Source organism: Diorhabda sublineata, chromosome 1, assembly GCF_026230105.1.
Source record: "Diorhabda sublineata isolate icDioSubl1.1 chromosome 1, icDioSubl1.1, whole genome shotgun sequence".
Lineage (NCBI taxonomy): Eukaryota > Metazoa > Arthropoda > Insecta > Coleoptera > Chrysomelidae > Diorhabda > Diorhabda sublineata.
In genome coordinates this window covers 30,077,787-30,104,483 of record NC_079474.1, presented here as the reverse complement: position 1 = coordinate 30,104,483, position 26,697 = coordinate 30,077,787, and the positions used below count along the sequence as shown (strand labels likewise).

General features: G+C 31.9%; 1 protein-coding gene across 2 annotated transcripts in view; it reads right to left on the bottom strand.

Annotated features, from left to right (window-relative positions):
• The window catches only part of LOC130441832 (growth hormone secretagogue receptor type 1), a 158,605-nt gene that overhangs the window by 120,571 nt on the left and 11,337 nt on the right, over nt 1–26,697 (bottom strand). For both annotated transcript variants that reach the window (XM_056775651.1, XM_056775644.1), the window contains exon 2: nt 6,332–6,814. In XM_056775651.1, the coding sequence (XP_056631629.1) occupies nt 6,332–6,743 (412 nt within the window). In that variant the 5' untranslated portion in view covers nt 6,744–6,814. The remainder of the gene's footprint in view (nt 1–6,331; nt 6,815–26,697) is intronic.

Here is a 26,697-nt window from a genome sequence, read left to right as displayed (position 1 = left end):
GAAAAAACAACAAATAAAGGCTGGTTTAATGAAAATTGTCATGAAATACTAAATAAAAAGGGCAAGACTAAAATGGATCCAAACTGGCAAGCAACAGGACTTACAAAAATATAATGAGTTAAGAAAAGAATCAAAAAGCGTTAATACAAGAGCAAAAAGAAATTGAATAGACAGCAAAATAAAGGAAATAGAAAGGGAAAATATAAATATAAACTCGAAGAAGTTCTATAAGAGCATAAATGAACAAAATAAGGTAAATAAAGGGAAGATAAAAGGCATAAAGGATAGCAACGGAAAAGTTACGGAAGATGAACACCAGTACAAAATTACATGGACGCAATATTTTAAAGAAATACTTACAGATAAAGAAGTACTCCAAGATGAAGAATATCAACAAATAGAAGATCTAGAAAATGCAACCGAAAATACGGATGAACCAACAAGAGAGGAAATCTATGAAATAATTAATAAAAGCCGCAATGGAAAAGCACCTGGATTAGATGGCATTAATATGGAGCTAATAAAATATGGAGGCTTTGACCTCCAATATCGGCTATATGAATTGATAAAAAAGATATGGATCGAAGAAAAAATCCCTGAGGATTGGGAAACTGGTGAAATTATTACTATACACAAAAAAGGGGATCAACAGATATGTAAGAATTACAGAGGACTCACGCTGCTAACCACCGCATACAAAATACTGTCAACACTCATACAAAAAAGAATTTCAAAACAAACCAAAACCATAATTGGACAGTACCAAACCGGGTTTACATCTGGAAAATCTACAATAGATGCTATCCATACGGTCAAGCAGATAATGGAGAAAGCGCATGAGTATAAAATGGAAGTGGAAATACTCTTCATAGATTTTGAACAAGCGTTTGATTCGATAAAAAGAAGTAAGCTCATGTCGGCACTAAAAGAACTGGGAATACACCCCAAACTAAGAAAACTAATACAGTGTACAATGAGGAAAACAACAGTCACAGTAAGGACACAAGTGGGGAACACAGAAGAATTTTAAATAAATCAGGGTGTAAGACAGGGGGATGCTTTATCAACGACGCTGTTCAATTTGGCACTGGAATATGTGATGCGTAAAATAGGCAAGAGAACAATAAAAACTAGAAGTGGACAAATAGTAGCATATGCAGACGACATAGCACTTATCACAAGAAGTCGAAACACAATGGAAGAAATGCTAAAGGAAATAGTACTAGAAGGAAGTAAAATGGGTCTCAAAATAAATGAAAAGAAAACAAAAATAAGGAGGCTAGATAAACGTATTATAGGAGGTAAACAGAAAATAAAAATTGGAAATTTTGATTTTGAGGAAGTAGATACATTCAAGTACTTAGGAACAACCTTAAGTAGTGACGGAAATAAAGAGGCAGAAGTCAAAGAAAAAATAACAGCAGCTAACAGGGCATATTACGCTAACAAAAAACTACTGCAAAACAAAATACTAGGAAAAAGTACAAAAATGAGAATATATAAAACAGTTATTAGACCGGTCATGATGTATGCTGCAGAAACTATGACTATGACAAAAAAGCAAGAAGAAGACTTAAGAATTGTTGAGAGAAAAATATTAAGAACAATATTAGGACCAGTAAAACTAACAGAAAATGACTACCGAAGAAGAATGAACCATGAAATAGCACAAGAAATTAAAGAGGACATAGTAAGAAAAATTAAACAACAAAGAGCAAGATGGCTGGGACATATATGGAGAGCAGGAGAGGAAACAGTAGCGTACTCAATATTAGATTGGACCCCTGGAAGTGCTAGAAGAAGAGGAAGACCAAGGTCTACATGGTGGCAAGAGGTAAAAGACGACCTTAAGAGAATTGGGATGTGGAACTGGCAAGAAAAAACGAAAGATAGACGAGCCTGGCAGGATATGTGCCACAAGATATAAACAGAAGAGAATGGGGACTGATCTACCCCGAAACAAAGAAAAAAAAAGATCTAGAAAGCTCGTAAGAGCGGCGTTACCCCATCTGGGGTGTTTAGCAACCATATATATATATATATATATATATATATATATATATATATATATATATATATATATATATATATATATATATTCTCATTCAAGTTTTGTCTACCTAATATATTTCACATTTTATGATGACTCGAGCCGAAATTTGCTTTAAAGTTGTTGTTTTGTTAAGAGTATTCTCTTTCTTGCAAAAATGCCTTGCTCTATTTTCTATTCTATCCTGTTGTTTTGAGACAAATTAAAACAAATATTTATGATTGGATATGGCTTTATTGTCTTTCAAAATATTTTCCATTAAGATCAATACACTTTTATATGCGTTTGTCCATTCTGATTGAGGTGCCTTCAAAACACGTGATTTGATTACACCAACCACCTAACCAACCTATCAATTCAATGTTTTGATTGTTGAAAAACGGTTTTGTTTGAACTGATGTGTAAGAGCTCGAATTGTCGTGGTGGAGAATGATTTGTCTTCTGCGATTGATTTCCTATATTTTTTCGAATACTTCTGAGAAACAGATACAGGTGTATCATTTAGAATTGACCGTTCTACGTTGCTTTAAAATGGAATGGTGGCAATATGTGCAGTTATTCCGAAAAAACGGACGACGATTTGTTTCGTGCGCCAACAACTTTTGTTGGATTTGACACGTTCTGAGAGAACCAATCGATTGTTGTCTTAACTAGTTTCAAGTTCATGTACTTAAATTTATGATGCGTTGCCTGTCACTATCTTATTAACCACGATTGAATTTTTTCAACATTTCCTTGCTTTTTTTTGAGCGATTATCAAATTATGCGGTATCCAACGCGAACAAATCTTTCTGGCAGCCAAATGTTCATGCAATATTGAATGTATGCGAGTGGAACTAAGACCAATTATGCCTCAATCTCACAGTATATCAGTTTTGACTTTTTCACATCAGTGTTGCCATGTCTCAGATCTTAAGTAACAACCCTCGTATACATTTACTTCAATAAGAATACTCTTTATATTAAATCAGTTGTTATTCGTGACATCATCCACTTTAATGCCTTTGGAAATACCTCACTTTCACATCTGTATTTTATTTTTGTGAGTAAAGCAAATATCGTAGCTCGACCCTCATGTCTCTTTATCATCCAAAATGTTTGTATTTCAAATTAAGTTTTAGTTTTTTAGTTTTAAGTTTTTTTATAACATTTATAAAAATTCATTCCTCAATATACCAATCAATAGAGTATCTGCGTGGATACTCAAGATCCCTTTTGCTGTGAGACTTCTGAAGGCAAAAGTCAAAAATTGTAATGAAAATCTATTTTATTTTCATTGCCGATAAAAACAGAAGATATATCGTCGCTTGTTTGTGGGTGAGAAGATATCATAATGTCATTCAATTGTTTCAAAACATCGCAGAGAAAGAATTTGTAGTAAACAATCATAAATTTACATAAATTGAGTTCCCATCGTTGGAATTTGAGACAGGTTCAGCTAGCGCTATCACTAATATTTTGCAACTTGAAAACATTTAAAATTATTACAAACAATATAATTATACTAATTTCAATTTAGTAAATGTTGTTGACGAGATTTTCTGTAAATGTTTGACCTTCTATTTCACTTAAAAATATGTCATTTTCATTCCACCACAAATCAATTCTTATCGACTAATTGTCTGAATGCATATACTTTCTGTATGAATTTGGCCACCATTTTTTAGTATATTTAGTATAAAAGACATATAATATTTGTACATTCAGGATCTCCATATCACTACCTTCTTCATACTTTCACTATAATTTGAACTGTTTCGTTGACGCAAAGAGAATTACGTTTCTGACGTTCTCTTTATTTTTCTTTCTGCTTTACACGATTTCATTTAAACCAAACAATGTTGGAGAAAATTATTAGGTCATATGAAGAGTTTATAAGGAATTGGACCGGAATTAAATTATGCCTGGGAATATTTGAACAAAGTGGATACGTTATTCCAATTTTGTCACCCAACCATTACAAAAATATCAAGAATAAAATCTGTTTCATTTGAGTTCTATGTCGTTTTTATATAAATGAACCAAAAATATCCACTATCTTGACAGTACCTCCAATCTTCATTCTGCAGTTAATATCGATAAAAAACAAACATTTACAAAAAATGAACTGCTACATCATTTGTAATGAAATGTATAACTACAGAAAAAACAATAAGCCTCACAATTCAAATAATTGAGTATATATTTATTTTACCACCGTGACTCATGGTTTTAAAGCTTTTTAAAAACTTAGAAATAAATCACATTTCAAATAACAATAGTCTATTATAATTTCACAAATTTAATGGAGAAATAAAACAAAATTATCACTTCATAAAACAAGTTAAAGTCGACCCTATTCATATAAAAACATAATTCACGAAATTTATCGATGCATCCAACTTGAACGCCGAAGTAACAGAGAAAGCAAAAGTTGCTACTTTTCTCTTCTGGGCCATAATTTTGTTGGAAACAATGTACCACTACAAGCAGAAAACTAAAAAATGAATGGCGTTTCTTGAACGAGAAACACGAAGGGACATTTCCTTATAAGTTGGTATCGTCTGTATCGAAATATGCAGAAATATTTACGACTGGCTTTTTGTATTGTCAAGTATATGACTGTTATGTTGACATGCATAAGAGAGGAAAAGATATGGATCTCATCCACAAAATTTACAAGTAATCCAATATTTTTAATTATAAATGTAATATTCTTAGTTATAAGTCTGAAAACAGAATATCAAGGTAATCACTTTTTCAATAATTTAGTCTCAAAAGGTTCTCTCACTTTTGCTACTGGCTTTAAACTCTGAAAAATCATCCTAGCTAACACATACATTTTCTAACTCTCCTTACCAGATTTCTAGACCATAAATCGACGAAACTTAAAACTTCCAGAAACACAAATCGATTTAACACATTTCTGCCAATTGCCTTATCATCAAATTTCTAGATAAGAGTTCTGCAAGACATACAAAGAAGTGAAGAGGCTTTTGATAGATTTTGTTTATGATTTTAGGTCTCTTCTGATTTAGAATTAGTTTTTTTTTATAATTTTTTAGACAGATAAAAATTTTACGTTTCGACTTCGTTTAAATATGATATTGACACTGACAATTTACGTATTTATATTAATCTATAGATCACCTACATCATGAATATCTCAATAAAAATTTTTTTAACAAGAAAGATTAATTTTTGCTTATTTGTAACTAGCTATAGAGCTCTAAATTTTACCTAAATAATTTGAGTAGAGATGTTTAAAATGCAGTACGACAGTTTTTTGTATCTAAGCCCAAAGAATAGTTTAATAAATGTCTCAAAGAACTTACTGAACATTGGGTTTATCAATAAACCAGGTGTACATTGGTACTAGACATTATTTATAAAACACCGTCTATATTTAAGATATCTTTGTATGTATTATAAGAATTAGTTGTCATGAAAAAGAATTCAAAATCAAAATTTGCTTTCCCAATAAATTCAGTTGTAAGATATTGTTGTTTGAAATAAATAGCATTCCAGAAATAAGGACCTCGAGTAGCATTATTGGAGTGAGGTCCTTTAGGAAACGATTAAACGTAACTTATAACTACGAACAATTACAGACGAAATTCCGTGGCATGTCGTAAATTCTGTTCTCGAGAGATTCACATCGTGTTGTTTTCGTTTTGTGTTTTTGTTTTACATGTACTGGTAAATTTCTCTTGAAATCGTGGAATATCTAACAAGCTGTTAATGACATTGAATTTTTGTTCTAAATCATTAATCACATGATTTTGAGGAAGAATGTCCACGTGAGTTAGAAGAATATCATTAGTGAACGAGGATTATTTCAAGTGGAATGTTTTTCATTAAATATGTACATTAACGAATTCTTTCGAATACAAAAAAGTTTCATGATTCTATTTTTACAAAAATTCCTTGGTATGACACTAACACAAGATGGATGGTTAGAACAAGAGATTAACGAGAGAACTGGAATAGCTGGAAGATTATTCAATGCAATGAAGACACAGTTTCTTGCCAAAAACCTAAAATAAACAAAACAAATAAAAAAAGCCACACTCATACTAACATATGGATCAGAGAAATGGATACTCACACAGAAACAAAAAAGCAAAATACAGAAATGAGAGAAAAAGAACAGAGAATGAATCAAAATACAACAAAAGAAGGACTAACACTATGAGATAAAATTGAATTTGATAAGAGATTTTGTAATTATAAACATAAGTTGCAAGCTTAAAAAAATCTAAAATATTTAAAGAGAATATGAATAAAATATATAGTACTTACACATCTCCCTTCCAAGTACCCACGTCTCAGGTATAGAATTTACTTCTACTAGTACCGTTGGAGTACACACCAACAACACCATCAAATCCGCCACACTCAAATTCACTAAAAAAATATTAGTACTATTCCTCATATCTTTCGTTTTAAATATCACTATGGGCACCATGACGTTCCCAATAACACCAAGACACATTATGATAATACAAAACACCATAGAAGTAGTTCTAATATAACTAGGGAAGACTGGATATATACCCTCTGTGAAATTGGTAACATTGTTGGTTATATTGAAGACATCTAAAGCCGAAGGGGAGTAAAGATAGTTGGAGGTAGTAGCATTTATATCAGTTATAGATAAAGGAGTAGCATTTAAAACAGACGTCGTGGAAAGTGACGTCGTTGTTGAAATCATGACATCGTTTTAGTGATGAAGTTTATTACTCATTGGATAGTAAGAGGGTGTTGACTGGATAATCCTTGCATCTGAAACAAAATAAATATATTTTAAATTTGTGTCCTTTTTACAATTTATAATTAAAAGCTAAACAAAAACGTAAAGTATATCAAAGCATTTGTTGATTGGCTACAAAATCAATAATTTTTTATCAACAGAAAAATATTATTGCGATAATAAGTGTGATTCTTGTTATATATTTCGACCAATTCATGAAATTAAGTCTATTTAACATCAAATCCAACGACTTGTTTTTTGCAGAACAAGTACATGGAAACAAACGGTTATTTATTTCTTTGCCATTAACTTTCATGTAGCAACACGTGCACTAGAGCAACGTCAAACGGTCAAGAAATTCGGAAAACGGACGGAGAATACGCAAAAATTTGAATTTCAAACGAATTAGGAGATCAAGTCGATGGGCCATTCACTTTTCAGCACTGATGTGGCATCTCTATCGGAAACAATCTTCTTAGTCAATGATTCTTAAAACCAGAAGAGTACTTTTTGCATATAATACATATATTTTGGAGATATCTGAGAACAGTGTTTCGAAAATTAGTTGATATATATAGAAAAGTCTGTCAATTCTAATGAGAGATATTAAGAGAATCAGGAAAAATTAGTTCAGATCATAATTAATTGTTTTTTCATTGACCAAAAACATGAAGAACAAACAATTTTCGTAATATTGACTACACTTTCTACTGAAAAAATATGTATCATCCATAAGTAAACTTTAATATCATCAAGATTATTCACAATTCCAATAACAGATCTATGTTTTCAATTCCGATCAGATTCGATCAAAATCGAGGTTGTAGGTTGTGAATAAATGTCTCGAAATATCTGTACCTCAAACCCTAACACCTCACAGTGAGCCATTTGTATATAATAGAGCCAAAATATATATTTATAATTCTCTATTTTCCAAATTATTTCTCATAAGATTTTTCCTCTCCCATATTAACAAATTTTATTCGTTTAACATATTTATCGATTTATTTTCTAAAGTATATACTACTGATTCAAATCATCAACCATATAAATGAAATTACTATATGTATTTCGATATTCAATTCGTCCAATCATATATGAGAATTACGATGTCAGGTAATGACTGTTGGATAAATATTATGTCTTCTTACTTCTCGAACCCGATCTTATTTTTATTTTGTTGGATTGTTTCATATCGACAACGCATTTTCTGTAAATACCAACAGTGTATATGACTTTTATTTTATCCCGTTTAAAATTTTATTACTGATGACAGTTTGATCAGTGCACAGTAATTCGTGAAAGCCTCATTTGCAAATAGCCAAAGTTCTTCGCTAAGAAACTTCATTATATCAGGAGATAAATATTTTGAAGTGTTTTTATGTTAGTAACCTTCTATTTTCTAATATTTGTTCTAATTTCATAAATAATAAGCTGTTGAATATAATCTTGATATATTAATAATTCGGAAAATAATTTAGTACGAGCAAACATAATCAGTAAGTATTTCAACATTTGTTTACAAAAAACATCCAGAGAGCGACACTGGATATATAGGTTAATAATATTTTGACAGAGAACTTTGATAAAGTTGCACACATAGCTAAAATAAGAGAAAAAACATTTAGTATTCGTATAGATTTGAAAATTTATATTAAATTAGTTCTTCCAAAAATTAACTTTCAAATTCATATTGCTGCTATAGAAATTAGAAAACTCAGAACTTATACTGGACCCAAGAGATCATAGAATTGTTACATAAGGATTAGATGGTCAGTGTTGGATTTGTATTTTGCACTTATTTTTCTGAAATAAGAACTACTGCAGTTAAAGCAATGAAATTAACGCTCTATTATCTATCTATCTACAATAATAAAGGCACACATCTAATGGTTGCGTAAAATCATGCGATAGAAATATTTTCATCAACGTTAATTTGAATATTTGAATCCTATGAATTTAATTGAATGAATTTAAAATTTTTTACAAGAATTAATACAATCCAAAATCACCGAAAATCTTAATTAATTATTTCCCAGACGATAAATACATTAGTATTCGAAAGCTCGGAAAATATATTAAAGTTAGTCCACTTTGGTATTTCATTGCCACGCTATCCATTTTTTCCGTGAACGCTCTCTTTTTCATTTTGCCCCTTTTCCCCTTAACAAGGGTCTTTTCATTCAACTATCTTCGTCCATTTTGGACCATCCAACGGAGTTTTTTTGCTCTGAAGACATATCCCATCTCAGCTTGACCATACAGTGGTTTTATATTTGCGTTCGTTCTTCTCCTCCATTAATTTTGCTCTGGCACTCCTTCAAAAATCCTCCTTTAGTTTGTTTTATCCTTTTTTGTTCATGATCCAAACTCACTGCCATACAGCACCATTGGTTGTAAAACTGTCTTGTAAATGCGTAACTTGGTGGCCCTTGAAATATTTTTTGATCTTAATAGTCCTCTTAGGGCTCCAAACGTTTTGTTCCCTCTCGCCAGTCTTTTGTTGATTTCCCTGGTTTCACCTTCTTCGTTTGTCACTGTCTCTCCCAGGTATTCGAACTCCTGGACTTTATCAAATCGGTACTCCTTGTTTTGTTCTGTCGTCACTTTCAATTGGTTACGGCTATTCAGATCCATCCCCATCTTAATTATATTATATGTAATAACATACAAAAATTCAAGATGATTAGATGGTCAATCGCAACATTCTAATTTTCAGATTGTAATAGATTTTAGGCAATTACTCTTATGACACAATTCTAAAGAAAGGGAAATATTTTTTTAATATTTCAGTTTCACATACAAGTTTACATTAATTTTAAATATTATAAATCGACATAGAACATTTTTTGCAACAAATTCGCTGTTGTTGCATTTACAATCGTAGAGGTAGATGTAAACTTACTACTTCAGAACAATCGTTAATTTCTCTATTCATTTATATTAATGACATTTATTTAAAAGCATACATTTTGCATATTACGAAATACATATTAATTTCATAGTAAAACATATACTACTCTAAGTTGCCGTCCTACAGAATTAGGTTATAGGTACACTTCTTCTTCTTCATCTTCATCGTAGGTTAGGACTTAGTCCTGTATTTGCATGAATGGTTGCCTAACTGCAGCTGGAATGATGAAGACCAGCTTTCATACCATCTTGTAGGTGATCGGGATGTATTCGGTTTTTCTCTCTTTACAATCTTTGCCAGGTACATTTCTATCTGCATTTATCTATTTATTTTTCGTATCTACTTTAGCTTCTGGAAATATGTAAAATTTACACTTACTGTTGTTTGTACTCCTATTGTTGCTGTCAATAACGAAACAATTATTATGAACCATTTTTCGTTAAATGTATATTAAGAGCATGATTTGACAATAATTTGAGTACATCGAGCGCTTTGATCGAGTCAGTTCTCCCCACTATATACTTCGCTCCCTGCGTAGAGCTATAGTAACTATATTATATTCAAACCTTTTAAAAAAGATTCTCGGTCAAACTTGCTTCGGAATAAAGTTTGCAATGTTCTGAATCTGATAATAGAGTTCAGTAATTTGACAAATATATTTGAATACCATTTCAATATTCCCGAAACTACTAATATCAGGAATTGGGAACGTTCTTTGTGGTTCTTGTTATAGTTATCCAATTTTTTGGCAACAAAAGCTATGTGTAGATTGGAAAAGAGATAGAAGTTGGTTAATAAACTAATGAATCTTTTTTTATTTTCCCGCTTTATTTGGAATCTATAACAATAATTACAATAAGCAAATTATGTGACTGTACTATACAAATTGACATGCTCGGAAATCCACTTTCTCTTACAGCTATAATCAATAACTAGATCACTTAGGTTTGGCTAGCACTCGTTTAAGACTACTAATTAGGTCGTAAGGAATATGCTTCTTGAGTTTACGATGAACTGTTGATTGCGCCATCAGGTTAGATACCAGTCTGTTTGGGTGGAGGCTTAACCTATTTTTTGTAACTTATGCATAAGTTTTTTATTTCCGTTGGCACATGGAGGTCACTAGTTATGACAAAGATTGGTACAAACCATGGAACATCTACGATAATTCGTAGGACCTTCGATTGGAATTTCAATATTGGATTTGGCTGTTGATCCCCACAATGAGACTCCTTAGGTCCATATGGGCTTGAGGATTACTTTGATTTGATTTCCTATCTATAAGCCAGTATTAATCCCTTAGTTTTAAACCCAATTGTATGCGTTTGGTGAATATGTGTTTCCTCCAGGTTAATCGCTTGTCCAGGTGTATGTGGTAGGGTTTGATTGTTTAGAGTGACTGTCTGTTTAGTTGAGATGGAACTGTAATGTATTATGCAAGGATCTCTGCATGATGCTAGTATAGCGGTGTCATCTGCAAATGTAGCTGCTAATACATCATTGTTAGTTGGTAAATTTGCCGTGAAGATGAGGTAAAGCAGACAAATGAAAATAAAATAATAAACATTTTGTTATGACACTACATGATGTATAAACTATTAAATTGGCTGATTATTTATAACAAATAATTATTTTGCAATTATGAAAATTCTTATAGAAAAAGACTAAGTATTACATATATCACAATAAAAGGTAGGTACAATATAAACATAAAGTAGGTTTCAATTGGCTTCACTCTACTTGTTGTAATAGACCATTCGTAAGTGATTCTAATCTGCGAACTAAAACAAAATATTCTAAAAGAAAATGGATTGAAAATTGAATTATCAATCCTGCAGATAGTTAACCAGAAAACATATCTATGTCGTTTTCTCTTTCACTGTGTAAGTTAAAGAATTATCAGTTACCAGTAAGTATATGGTAGTTGGTGCTTTTGAGAACATGGAATATGCAAATATTATTTATATCAGAGAGTGCGGAAATTATTTCAAGCGTAATGGAAAGATAGCAAGAAAATTAGGTCATTTCTGAGACATTCCGTTTTTTAACTCAAAGTATTTCATTTTCAAATATAAAACCACTAAGAGAGAATAATAAAAATGTTTATCGATAATATTCACTTTTTCATTAATTTAAATAAGAAACTAGAGAATCAAGGAGTATTGGGAAGTTTTGTCACACTAAATCCTACAGAGTATGATTATATTATATACTCTCTCAGCTCATTAAATAATACAGAATTATTGAATTTTTGGGATTACAATGTGGTTCTTTTCCTATTATGGAGTGAATCCTGTACTAAAATCGTCCGCAGTACAGATTAAAGATACTACACGAGAAAACGTTGAAACTAAACTGATTATTTGTCACATAAAACCAAAACTACAGTCAGTCTACAACTCCAAGATATCAACTGAGCTGTAGTCGTAAAGTAAACTTCCTTGTGGCGGACAACAGGATCCGCGAGGAGTCTCGGACTTCTATATTATTCCACACTTTACAGTTGGTGTTCGTAAAAACTATTCTGAAAGCTCCTTTATTCAATAAATACGAGATCTGGCTATTAAATAAGGAGATTGCGCGCCTACAGGGAGCCCTAGACGGGTGGGGTGAAAAACAAGTAGTGCGTTGGGCATCTATATATCTTGTCTATGCACGTCCCAAAACACGTTTCCGTCACTTATAATATTTGTGCAGTAGCGGTTTGAAACGAATGTGTTTTTCTCGTGACGAAAACCTTGTGTGAAGAAACACAGGAGCAACGTACCATTCTCAAATTTCTCCTTAAATTGAAAAAAACTCCGACTGAGTGCTTTAAATTGTTGCAAGATTCCTATGGGGACAATTCTCTATCTCGTGTGAGTGTTTTTGAATAGTGTAAGCGCTTTAGTGAGGAAAACAGTGGCCAAAATTAACCAAATTGTGCCTGCAGATCGTCGAATGAGTTTCCGGACAATTGTCGAGGCAGTAAACGCCGATAAAGAAACGGCTAGAAAAATTTTACACGAGGAATTACACATGACAAAAGTCTGTGCGAAGTTGGTGCTAAAAAATCTGACTCCTGAGTGAACGAGTCTGCTCAGATTATCTAGAAAGGTTAGGAAAAGATCTGCTTTGAAAGGAACTCGATTTGAGTGGATGGAAGTGGTAAACCAAAAAATGGCAAAGTTCCTGAATGCGCGCACCAAAGAAGACTTCCAGCATTACTTCGATCAATGGAAAAAACGTATAGAAAGTGTACGTCGAGGAGAGGGGAGTATATTGAAGTGGAGCATTTGAATGTAGACTAATTTTTATAATAAAACCCTTTTCTTGTTTCTTGATTCCAAAAATATGAAGTGACTTAAGCGGCTGTATTTATTATTGTTAATCATTTAAATATTCTACCTGATAATTTAAAAGAAAGTTTTTTAAGTCAAATTGATTTATCAACATGAATGGTGCAGGAAAAGTTAGTGGATTTGTTAGATATTATCAAGTATACAGTATCAATAAGAACTCACAGAATTGCAAAATGATGAGTCAGTTAAAACTTTATTTAATATGAAATGAGGGATGGTATGGCTTTGTGAGGAAACAGAAATCAAATATTTACTGGTAAAAAATAAAATATAACACAACGTGAAGGCAGGAAACTAAATCTAACCAAAGTGGAACTAATATAAAATCTTTATGGAGCAAACATCAAGAAGAGACATATAGAGAAATTACTATTAAAATTAACTAATTATTTCTTCCTGAAACCCATTTTGAGTTTGTTCAGTGAACAATTAAATTTTTTATGTGTGTTACACAGGAGAGCACAAGAATTTTAGAAAGGCTAAAGTGGAGCATGGCACAAAAAAGGTTGGGAAACACTTTTCTACAGCATATGCATTTTCTTATTTGACTGCTATACAAATAAGATAGTACGATTCAACAATGTAGTCATTCAGGGAAAAATAAAAAATATTTAGTTATTTTTTTACCGGAGAATGATTTTCTTGAACAGACAGAGATGTAAGACGCAGGAATATCTGACTATATCTTTATAGGCCTAAACAATTCTTACTATATTTCTGTAAAATGATTTTATTAGCTTAATCGAACACCAACGGAAAATTTAGTAATATAGAACTAACATTATTCAATATTATAGGCATAATTTGCAATTGCATATCTATTTCCCAATCTTGGTTAATTAGTGTTATATAGGAGATGAGATTTCAAGACAATTTCTTACTTTCTTACTACGTATATAAATGTTTGTTTGCAAAAGCGGGACATTTTCGTTGTCGTTGGGAAATCGAGGCAGACAATCTTAAAGCGAGACAATCCCAACTAAAGCGGGACGTATAGTCACGTTAATCTTCATTTATTATTAATATGTTTCATAATTACAATGTATCTAATTTATCGGTAGAAACATGATATCTCTCAAATTTCACTCAATATTATTTGCAATGATTTATTTGTCTATAAATATAATATTGTTTCTACACAAGTAGATATTTTCACCTAATGAAGAATTATTATAATATGTTATTATTAGACACGATTAAACTCAAAAACAGATCTTTGATCCTTGGATATAGGTTATATTCTCCTTGTATTTGTGTTTTTTTTCTTTAATTGAAGGAGAATTATTTTACTTCTATTGTCCTATAGATGATGAATGATGTGAAACACCAAAAGATATAAACAGAACTAGAAGAACTAATTGTAATGAATACAAATGAATAAAAAAAGCAAAGAAGAAACTGAAGAAACCACTAGTAAAAATAATAAGAGTTTGTAAACATAGAGGGAACAATGAAAAATAGGAGATTATGAATTTGGGGAAGTACAACACATCAAATATCTAAGATGGTTAATAGGAATGAGGAAACACGTTCGGAAATAACGATATAACCGATACTAATATACGGCTCAGAAACAATGATGAAAAGAGTTATAGTTTATTCCAGAAAGGTATAGAGTAATAAAACCTCATTAGTTATGCAAAGGGACCACAGAGTGACCCAACGAATATTTAAGCCACCTTCAAAGTTTGCCATTGATTTCATTGTGAAATTCTTTCTTTTTATCAAGTGCAGGTAGTACCACCCGGGTTTGGGTCAATATATGGGTTTAGCCTATTGTTATCCATTCACAAACACTGAAAATAGTGTGCCAAAGGCGTGCCGGTAGGATACTTGTAAAAAGAAAAGCCGAATCTGAAATAGGGTTGGAATTAGGCAGAGGCACTAATAGAAGGTTAAACGTAACGGTATAATCTACTACCTAAGTAATCCCTACACAATATTTCGATATTGACACTTCAGGCCGGAAAATATACTTTTCCTAATTCCCTTACGCAATTACTTGAAATTTTAATATTACAAACAATACTATTTCAAGACCTACACCTATGGCCGACACCGAAATCGAGCCGAACTGGACGGAATTCCCCATTTTATTACTCTATATCTTTCTGAAATAGACTATAAGAATCGAGGACAAAAGATTGATGGAAATGAATACATACAACGTAAGAATTATGAAATAAAAGACTTAAAACTTAAAGAAATATGCAGTTAAAATAATGGAAACCCAAATAATAAAATAGTTAATGTTAGAGTGAGATCCAGGAGGTACTAGTAAAAAGTGAGGTCCAACATCAAAGTGATTAAAAGGAATAGAGGAAGATATGAGTAGAAAATATACTAAGCGATGGAAAAAAATTCGAAAGACAGGGTCGTATGAAGAATAACTAGTGATATAGAAAAGTAAAACGATAACGGAGATTGATTTACCCCACAAAAACATTACGCGGCTAACCCCAATAAAGAGTCCATCGAACTACATAATAAAAATTATTTTATCAATATTTTTAGAGAATACTATATTTGGATGAAATCAACCTTATCATATCTAACATAAGATGACCCAAGTAACGGTGTTAATTTTCTACACTTCTTCTTAGCCCCTATGATTATTTCTTCAATGATTCTTCATATATTATAGTCCATTAACATATTTCGTTACTGAGAGACAGTCAATTAGGTAAAATTAAAGGAGGATATAAATATTATCTCTCATCTACTTACATCGCTTTTCCAAATAACAATAAATAAAAAACAAAAAAAAAGTATAATTTTCTATTAACCAGGATTACACTCACAGACTAGACGTTGCTTTTTACTGTATAGTGCGATCGTAAAACTTCCTTTATCCTCCTTTTAAAAGATAAAAGATAATCTCAAATGTGAGTACTTTGAAATCTATGACTGGCTTTAAAAATACATGAAAATTATATGCATTACAAATCCCTGTATTTACGTATATACTCGTATGTATTTGAATTGACGAATTAAAAATTAATTTGTTATAGCCTCGATGATTGAATATAAACAAAAAATAAAAATTTAAACATAATTTTAGCAAAGAAAAAGTTAAATCATCTAGAAAACAATCTTCAAATTCTACTTTCTTCACCTTGGATTGTTAATAATAAAAGCAATTCATCTGTTGAAATTCGAATTATAGTAAGTAAAATAACCTGAATCAAGAATTTTGTTGGTCACGGTTCAAAATAATGTCACGGAATAATTGGTAGGTTCGCAATCTCTGTCCATTAGTGATCGGGTATATTCTTAGTTGTTCAATATACATAGTAGTCTTCGCAAAATCAACTGTCTTTATCTTTTGAGCTACATTTTTCTCTAGGAATGAACGATAAATTAAAGGAAGCTACATCGGAATATTTCGAAACTGACGAAGCTAAACGACTTGATATTTCAAAAATTGCAGTACAAATGAGCATTGTCTAGTGAAGCAGCCAATAAAGGCTTGTCCACATCCATAATCGCTTATTTTTTATTGGTAACGTCCTTACTCCACAGATGTAGCTCCGAATATCTGAAGTGTAGATACAAATGCTACTCAAGGAATTTATATACTATATTATATACCGAAGTAACTTTTTCACTACATGTTATTATGATCAAGAGGTTTAACCTCATTAATTTATAACTATAGTATTATTTGCAAAAAATATTCATGTGAATGGTCGTGACACAAAGCGATATCTAAACACTGCAGTTATTTTTGAAATCAAAACTTCACTTTTTCAGAACATTGGACTTTGGAGCCATGACGAGGAGTCGTTACTGGCATACTTTTCGTACCATCTCTAAGATTGAATGCTTATAGATTCCTATCATCATTACATCGTCCATATTATCTTTTCATTCACTCAGAAACAATTCGTAATTACAAGTACAATGATAAAATTGAGAAAATCTACCTCAGAATTTGTACTGTATGTTGCATGTATTGATAATAACATCTACAGTCTCCTAAACAACCCATCTTTCTTAAGAAATCTATTAAGATCTATTAAAAAATATTAATAATATGAACTATACTTCGATCTAAAAGATCTATTACTCCCCTTTTTTGACGTGGCACTGAGGATTTTTGCAACTGATGTATCAGAATGTTGAATTACTCTACATGTCAAAGATCTTTATCTTCTAATTTGTACTCTCCTAAGTGTAATGCTACGGAGTTTGTAGTTTCTCAAACTTGAAGAGGATGTGAATAGAATCTGGACATTTCATCCTCTATTAAAACTAGGTATCCATTGTCCCGACAAGACTCTTAGAAGTGTCTTTGCTTGTCTCAATCTATACAAATTGTTCCAGTAATTATCTATCTTCTTTTCTACTCCATCAACTTGTAGCCAAGTCCTCAGAAGGGTTCAGGACCTACGAAGAGTTTATCTACCCTAGCTTCAGTAAGTCCTTCTGCTATTCAATATCCTTCCATTCGCATGTGGATTATTCTTTTTTCCTACCTCGTTCAACTTGTTCAGGCATTCCCAAATCAGTTTAGATCGTATGAATTTTGATGTTGATACGCTTTTTCAGTAAATTGTTTAATAGTGTTTTCTTGATCATTCTTTTATTATGTGATATTTTGAGTTTTACTACTAGCCGTCTTCTATTTTCTGATAGTAATATGTTGGTTTTAATAGTTTTGCATCTATTGGTTTAATTTAATTTATATCTCTCAGTTGCTTACTCCTATTTTTATGATGGAAAATTGATGAACATCGCAGTTGTGTGTTTGTGACAGTAGTACGCTGAGATTATTTTGATGCCGCAATTTATTTTCCAAATAATCGTAACTTTAGGAATGTTCTATTCAACAGATGACTATTTCTAATGAATTATATTGATCTCATGTTTAACAATGTCGGTAATGATTATATAGTTTGTTTTTCAAATATTTTTTCATTGAGACCAGTTGGGATAGAATATTTTTTAATAAAAATAGGTATTAACTAATTAATTAACTACGATAAATTCCACTCCTCAAATAATAATTAAAAAAAAATTGATTTGTATTTTATTACAAATGAGAAGATATTGATATACAAATTTAATAATCTCATCGCACTACTATTTTCTGATCTTCTTTTGCGTCCTAAATATATATAGTGGTCTTATTTGATATACCAGAATTGGCGCGTAAATCGTATCTACCAACGGGAACGCGATATGAACCCATTGACTCCATAAAAAGTAATTCGCTTAAGGTAGAAATGTTTTGATCAGTGCAGGTTTAATTACATGGTACTTACTTACTACATGTCCATAAGCTCCTTTTTCTTTTTACAAATCATCTGTAGCTCGGCTTCAAACAGTACTACAGGTTTGCGGTTTGGTATACTCTTTTTTGGACTAAGAAGTAAATGTACGAAGTAAAGTTTCTACCTCCTACTTCGTTTTACCTATTTCACACTTATTTTTTCAGTTTGGACGTTTATGATATTGATATTTAATCATAGATATGATATTTCGTTCGATTTTGATGCTGTATTCTTTGGCGTCATAGGAGCTTCTGCATTTTAAATAGTTATTCCTGGAATTAATTTCTGACTATATTACTACTTCTGAATGTCTAGTTGCACGAACTTTTTCTTTTATTTTATAAAAGGTGTTAGAATTAGTTTCTTCGGATATGTGATTTTTTGATAAACACAAACACGACCTCACAACTAAAGCGGCTTCAAACGGGTTAGTGTTTATTTCAACACATGTATGAATCATTCTAGTTGAAATAGATACTGGTACATTGCAATCCATTCTACAAAAATGTCCAAACCACGTAAGATATTGTTTGCAATATAGAACTATAATCAATCATTCCCTTATTTTCATTACGTATTAGAATGTTTCTGATAACGCCTTTGAGACAATTTCTGTTGCCCGCATTTTACTTAGAAGATATCATCATTTTAAATGCTTTTTATAACTACGCATGTACTTTCAAATCTCTTCAATTGTTCTAACTGCATTTTAACGACTTTAAAACCGACTTGTATTCGTTAACATTCTGATACTGAACTTACCGATACTCCCTATCCTAATCCTTTTTTTCTCTTTTCTCTCCTGCTCTCCGCATATTTTTTATCATATTGTTTCATTAGTACATCCAATATTAATTGCCAAATCAACTTTAGATTCTCTTTATTTTTTCAAGGAACACTGTCATTTTTGATCATATCTGTATTTGTCTTAATGAAATAAGTTTCTCGGTTGGGCTTCTTATATCTAGAATATGTAGTTTCTTCAAAAATTGATCTTTACGTTTATTTATTTTTCATTACAGATATATATATATATATATATTCATAATACCATTGTTATTTTAGAAAAATCGTGTAAATTTCGATTGGTACAGTAAAATCTGGACTGAAACTTTATTTTTTCTTATCTGGCAATTCATATGAAGTGAGTGTTTACAAAATGTCAACTTGTAGTCATTGAACAAATAATTTTACGGTTGAAATTGCTAGAGTAGCATCTGTTTATTCAGGCAGATGGATTGCAATTTCCAAGACACAAAATAAACGACGTGAAGTGAAAATGCATGTTTACATTAAACTGTTCTTTTGTAAGACATTCGCGTTTCTCTGTTACTGGAAGATTTTAAGATTCTATGAATATTAAACTGTTTGTTCCAACCTTTATATCTGAACTTAATTGAACATAATTTGAAAAAAAACTTATTCAAATAACATCTACATTTTAAAGGCAATCAAAAACTTATTTTTCTATGGTATTATTATTAGGATCATATAAATAATATTTTTTGAAAGAAAATTAGTTCATTTGTGTATAAAAATGAAATAGAGACGAACTCAAATCTAAGAAAATCGTTTCTAGACGTCGGGGAATACTTTCTATGCACAAACTTGCATGTTGTAGGAGTTCCATTTTGTAATGCAATTCTCTGAGAGAAACGAATGGATTCCTTGGCGATAGCTCATTTAGTAAGATCCCTTTATAGAGTATAAGATATTGCTCTGCAGCCTTCGACAACGTTTAGAAGGAATAAATGTTGTAGAAAATAAAAATTAACTTAACTTACCCTTTTCTTTAATGTGCTGAAGTCTTACCTTACAAAAGACACTTTCAACTGGAATATAGGGAATCACACACGTAGTACCGATAAAAACTAGGGTTCCAAAAGGGCAGTATGCCAGGACCAATTTTTATCTGCTTTACACAGCTAATCTTCATGCAACAAATATTACTACCCTAGTCACGTTTGCATATGATACAGCGATTCCAATCCCACATGAAAACGCTGACACTACCTCTAGATGTCTGCAGTACCACCTCGATACAATAGATAAATGGATGAAGGCCTGGCGCGTCAGAGCGAATAAATCCAAATATGTCGATGTAAACTTCAACCTCAAAAGAGATGAACAGCTGTCCATTACCCCAAAAAGAAACTATGAAATACCTTGGTCTCTAGACAGGCGCTTAGTCTAGAGTGAACATAGAAGGAAAAGGAGACTACAACTTGGTCTGACTTTAAGGAAAATGTACTGGTTGACGGATCGTTCATCTCTCTGGGATTCAGCAAGCAACAGGAACATCTTAAAGCTAGAGCGTTTTCAATCTATAGTGTTCAAATCGCTGGACAATGTTCCGTGGTATATTTCCAACTACGTACTTCCATGAATAAATGTTGTTTATTATGGAAGTTCAGTTAACTACTCAAAAACCATTTCTGGAGCTTCTAATTTTTTATTTATTTAATGATTGTGATAGTTACTTTATCGTGTGTTACAGAAATCCACTCAAACAAATTGAAAGTAGGAATAAAAACCAATATGAATCTCTCATCCTTCTCAAGAATTTGAACCTAACAAAATCAATGGAAATTTTTGTAATAACATTCTATGAAAATATCCCATCGAGTTATCGGATATGGATTGATTAAAAAGAAGATGAAATATTTCAACGTTTCAGTGACCGACATTGTTATCTTTCATTTTTGACAGTAAAGTTTATGAGCAATAAATATGTTGAATATAAACTTCATAAAAATATGGAAAACTAAAATGAAATCCTCGCATCTGAAACATTGATACTAGAAGTTGAAATATAAACTATAACATTTCTTTGTCAATATATGATTGCCATTGTTTACCACACTTTATTTAAGTTACTTTGTTAGTTTCTCCGTTGAGATGGAATTTTGTAATGAAATCTTCACTTTTAATTGACCCATTGACTTAAAATGAAGAAAATATGAAGAGAATTGATTACTTAATTTTTATATGGAACTCATATTATGCATTTTTGTAAAATAAATCATGTTTACGTAGTGCGGACAAAGAGTTTTTAGCCTAACATAGAAAGAAAGGTCATGAATACATTTCGACAAAGTTTTCTAAACGTCTGGTTAAAACATCTATGCCACTTTAAAAATATATTGTTCGTACATCGCCTGGTTATTTTCATCGTCGCTGTTTAATCTTTTACCCATTATCTTGACCTTCGGGTTGTAAACAAAAAATAGTCTGACGGAGCCAGATCAAGGCTAAATGATGGTTGTTTAATATTTGTGAGGCTATATTAATGCGCAGTAGCCCGGGTTATCCCATCGATAATAATTTTTTGGCGCAACTGCTAAAGTAATATGCCGCGTTCACAGTTGTATTTGATCCCTCAATATCAATAAAAAGGGTACCCTCGCAGTCTCAAAATATTGTGGCCATCACTTTTTTGGACTATAGTTTCATTACCCGTTGCAATTGATCTTATTACATTCTCTTGATCCTCGCGGCAAAGCTCTAGAAATCGCTCACAATATTCTACTCGACGATGCTTTTGCACTGTGTTAAGAATTCAAGTGACCCCCTTTACACTAATTTTTGTTATATTTAAATGCCCATGTAGAATCCTTAGAAATTTTGTTACAATTTATTCTATTTTTAGTTTCCAGCCACTTAAAACCATTTCTTCCATTAATTTAATGTTTTCTGTAGTAACCACCGTCACAGGACCTCCCGCACGTGGGGCATCTTCTGATTTTCGTCCCCAGTTGAGATCGATTTTTAATTATTGAAAATGATGTCAAAAATAACGCGACTTTGACGTATTTCTAAAAACAACTTGACTGAGTGGTCGTTCGAGTTCTAGTATGATGAAATGGATCGAAGCAGCAAGTAAATTTGTGTGAAGCTTGTTGAGACTTGTCACTGAAGCGAATATAAAGATTTTTGCGCACGCACTCTATTTACTATTTGACCTCAAGATATAATAAACCGCGCTATAACCCTTTTTTTAAATAATATTCCGAATGTAAATAGCTTCGATAGATCAATAGTTCGCGAACACGGCTGATAGGTTGATAGATCATGGGGAAAGTGAATAAAAAAGTTTATTTAACAACATACACTTGTGAATTTTTACTAGAATCTACTTAAATCACATCAAAAAGGCGAGAGAAATGTCTATTTGAATGCGTTTTTGATTAAAGTCACCAAATACTACTTTTGATATGCCAGTAGCCTTTTATATCGCTCCAATCTTGATGTAACCATCACCCATTAGGTGAGCTGGTTGTCGTAATTTTCAGCCGTCGTGTGCATTCAGCTGCTCAAATTTTACGGTCGAAAATGATGGTGCAGAGTCTCCGTACACAGTCTAACTCCTCTTTTCTTTTTCATATTACCTTCCAAAAAAATATATTTATTTACAGCTCGATACTTACTCAATTTTCCACATTTCCCAAACAGAAACTGAGAAAATGGATAAGATTTTAGTATAAATCTCTAAACGCATATTCAAATATATTTTCCAATCTCTATTCATAAGTGCTGACATCCTCAAATTGAGGTTGGCAACATTTCTGACAGACCTCGTAAGCTAACTAGATTGACTTCTCAGGACTATTTAACTTGTTAGAAAATTATCTAGATCTGTTACTTAAAAGTGACTATTTTATTCTCTTTCCGTGTGGTTAAGCTAGTAAAGTCTTTTCATTTTATGAATCTCTTTGTATCAGATTGTACGTAAATGTGTTTATGTGGATCGTGCGATAACCATAAGTGCATCAGGTAACATAAACACCGTTAACAATGGGTGTTACTAGTTATTAGACACAAACCAGTCATTATTATGATTTATCACATGTTCTAATCTATCGGAACTACATAAACGCTGCTAAATAATAATAATAATTACTCTTGACAGCTGTGGAATTAAATTTGTTTGTTGGTATTCAAACTAATATTTGTGAATAGATGATTCCACTTTTGTTTAATAAATTTTATATTGTACCAGAAATAAACGATGTCAATTAAAATTATGTATCTAGATTTTTCGTACGTCAAGTTCTACCTTGTTCATTAGAATATAATTGATAATGAATTCGATGATTCAATTCGGATTATTTGCTCACAGATATTCTGAAAGTTGAGTGAATAGTTTCAACTCGAAAAGAAAACGTAAAACTTAACATAATACAAATTTTTCTTACAACTCAGAAATGGGGTTATATCATTCCGGCATCAAATCCGTATTAGCACCAACACGTTGGCGCAAGATCCGTCTATTGGCACTAGTCTTAATAAAAAATCTCAACTACTCCAAACTTACTATATATACCAACAAAACAATATACATGAACACATTATATACAAAATGGAAAATAAACCTAGTTGCGCGTGCCGAATCTCTAGAAGCAGCGTAGCTTCGCTAGAGACATGTAGTATGCTATTAGGACACTAAGAAGTTTATTAAAGAAAGGCAACTTGGAATTCACTAGGTCAGGCATTATTCAGTCAATGGTCGAAAGATTATTGTTTTATTGAGGAAGTTGTTGGGGAATTCTGTTAGAAGGTGAAAAATAAGGTAAATGGAGGTGTACATGTATTATGTATATTGAAATGCGACGTCTTGGCACATGACACATGGCGAGGTCGCCATAAGCCGATGTGCTGTGATCAAAAATCAACAACTAGAGCAAGAAATGTCGGACATATTTTTAGACCGGAGCTACATTGGGAAATTGATTTGATTTTTCCGATAGTCTTTAATCCCAAATACTCTATAAGGTATCGATGTTCTGCTTCTGAAGGATCTCTTACTCTCATGAGTTATCTAAAACGAAGTGCGTTCGTAATTTCGCATAATAAAAGTTTTTCCACTATGTCTATTCATTTATCTTAAATTGCTAACAATTAATCCATTTTTTTTCAGTTATAAAGCAGAAATTGGTCAGAAGGCGGTCAATAACAACAACACTAACAAATGTTTCGATTACCATAAAACCTTCTTCAAATATCTAATATAAAATAGATATTATCGGGTAGATAATTTCAATGTAAAATTAATTGAAACACAAGAATCAAGTTTAACTTGGAAATCTGTGTAACCTTGAACTCAAACAACTTTTTTCACGTAAATATTTCTATTTTCTTTAGCTGGAATGTTCAGTTTACTTCAACAAATAGATGTTCAGGTAGAAAAACTAAACAAACACTATTTATATAACAATTATACTCGACCAAAATAATTACTTGTAATACACAGTGGCAACCCGGAAACAATGTTGACAAATGTCAGTTGTCGAGCATGTTTATATTTCAATTAAGCGTTGATCTAAAACGGCTGAGAATGTTTTGAAGTTGATATTTTAATGTTTTAGAATCAGAATTGAAGTTTAATCACCTGATTCGACTCTATTTGAAGTTGTTAATGAATCTATTTGGATTATAACTGCGGCAATATTTCAGGAAAATTATTAAGTCTCTGTTACATCTTTTTGGCTCGGTATAGATACGGAAATATGACAAGAAAGACCGTACTTACGACTCATTTTTTATTTATAAAGTTTAATGGTAAGATGGATTCCTAACGAATTTAATATACGTGGGTTTTTTCATAATTTAGGACCGAAATTTAATTTTATTAAAACATAATATAGCAATTCTTTATATGGAAGACAAAATACATCGTGTTTTTTGGGTTTTTTGAGTAAGAGAAAGTATGACTGATTTTGATTGTTGTAGTTATTTTTCTTTAAGACTTGACGAATCAAGTGATAAAGTTGATATAGCTCAGTTGGCTATTTTTGTAAGAATGATATTTGAAGATTTTAAAACAAAACAAGAGCTGGTAAAGGTTGTGCCGCTAACAACTCTAAATAATGTATTTTTAGCATTTAAAAAGCTCATTGAATCGGGAAACTTTTTGTCTTACCATTGCATCATACCCCAGCAGTCACTGTGTGGAAAGTTCTTAAGTATGAACAAGGTCATGAAAACAATTGTCGAAATAGTAAATAAAATAAGAGCACATGCACTTCAAAGACGAAATAATTAGAAAGCCAGTATTTTGATCTGTTGCTTCATACAGAAGTTCGTTGGCTGTGTAGAAGCATAGTTATGCAACGTTTCAAAGAGTTGCTACTTGCACTGGTGAAATTCTTGAAAAATCGGGGAAAGCATCTCACCGAACTGGAAAATCCCACATGGCTACAAGATTTTTCCTTTCTTATTGATATAACTGAAAAGTTGAATGGCTTAAACTTGCAGCTTCAAGGCAAAGATAAGAATATCGGTTGAATTATTTCAGATATAACATCATTTTCAAAAAAAAGCTTAAGTTGTGGGAAAAGAAGATAACCCAGTTTGATTACAAGCATTTTCCCAGTCTGAAGCAGATTGTTGATAAACAAAATCCTCCACAACGCCCCAGCAATAACCAAGAATACATGGAAATTCTTTCAGATTTAAGATCACAATTTGATCAACGATTCCAAGATTTTAAAAGCATATTGATTGTAGCACAGTTCGTCATTTCTCCCTTTGTAGATCGATGCAGAAAAAAATTTTTCAGCTTCTGCAGTAAAACATTTTGATTGAGATCAGGCTGCAGTTGAAATGGAAGTTGTTGATTTTCAGAATGACCTATATCTAAAATCCCTCTTTACCACTGGAAATGTCTGGTCTCTGATCTCCAAAGAAAAGTATCCAATTGTGGTTCAAGTTCAGCTCTACATACTTGTGTGAAGCATCTTTTTCAAATATGAAATTCATTAAAAACAAATATAGAAACAGACTGACTGAACATTTGGGCAACTACATCAGAATGGCGGCTACAACATACTCTCCAAACTTCAAGAAAATACTTGATGGCCAAAAAGAGTTCCACTACTCTCATTGAAATGAACATTTAAACTTTTTTCATTACACTTCCTATATATTTTGATTAATAATAGAAATAAATGTTCATTTCTAATAAACTGGTACTTTCTTTTGCCCAATATTCCTAGGTAGCTCACTATAAGGATTATAAATGCTAGGATGGCTTACTAAATCAAAAGTTTGGCGACCTTTGTTCTAGAATATAAGTCACAAAAATCACAAAATGCCTTTTCTTAATTCTTAATTTACTAACGATTTAATCTGTTGCAGGTTCAGACAAACAGTGTAACATTCTAGATTATTCTGTTTCCACTAGTTTTTTTATACATTTTTGTCAAAGTCATGTTATTTTTGTACGTCAGAGTTAGAGGCCGTCAAATGGCATCTTCCCTTTACTCATGGGTAGTTCAGGAGTTAATGGGTAGTGCAAGCCCCACTAAATTTCTACATGCGGCACACAAGTAAATTAATTAGCTCTTGTAAGGGTTACCACTTACTAAAACTAAGACTAATCTGGT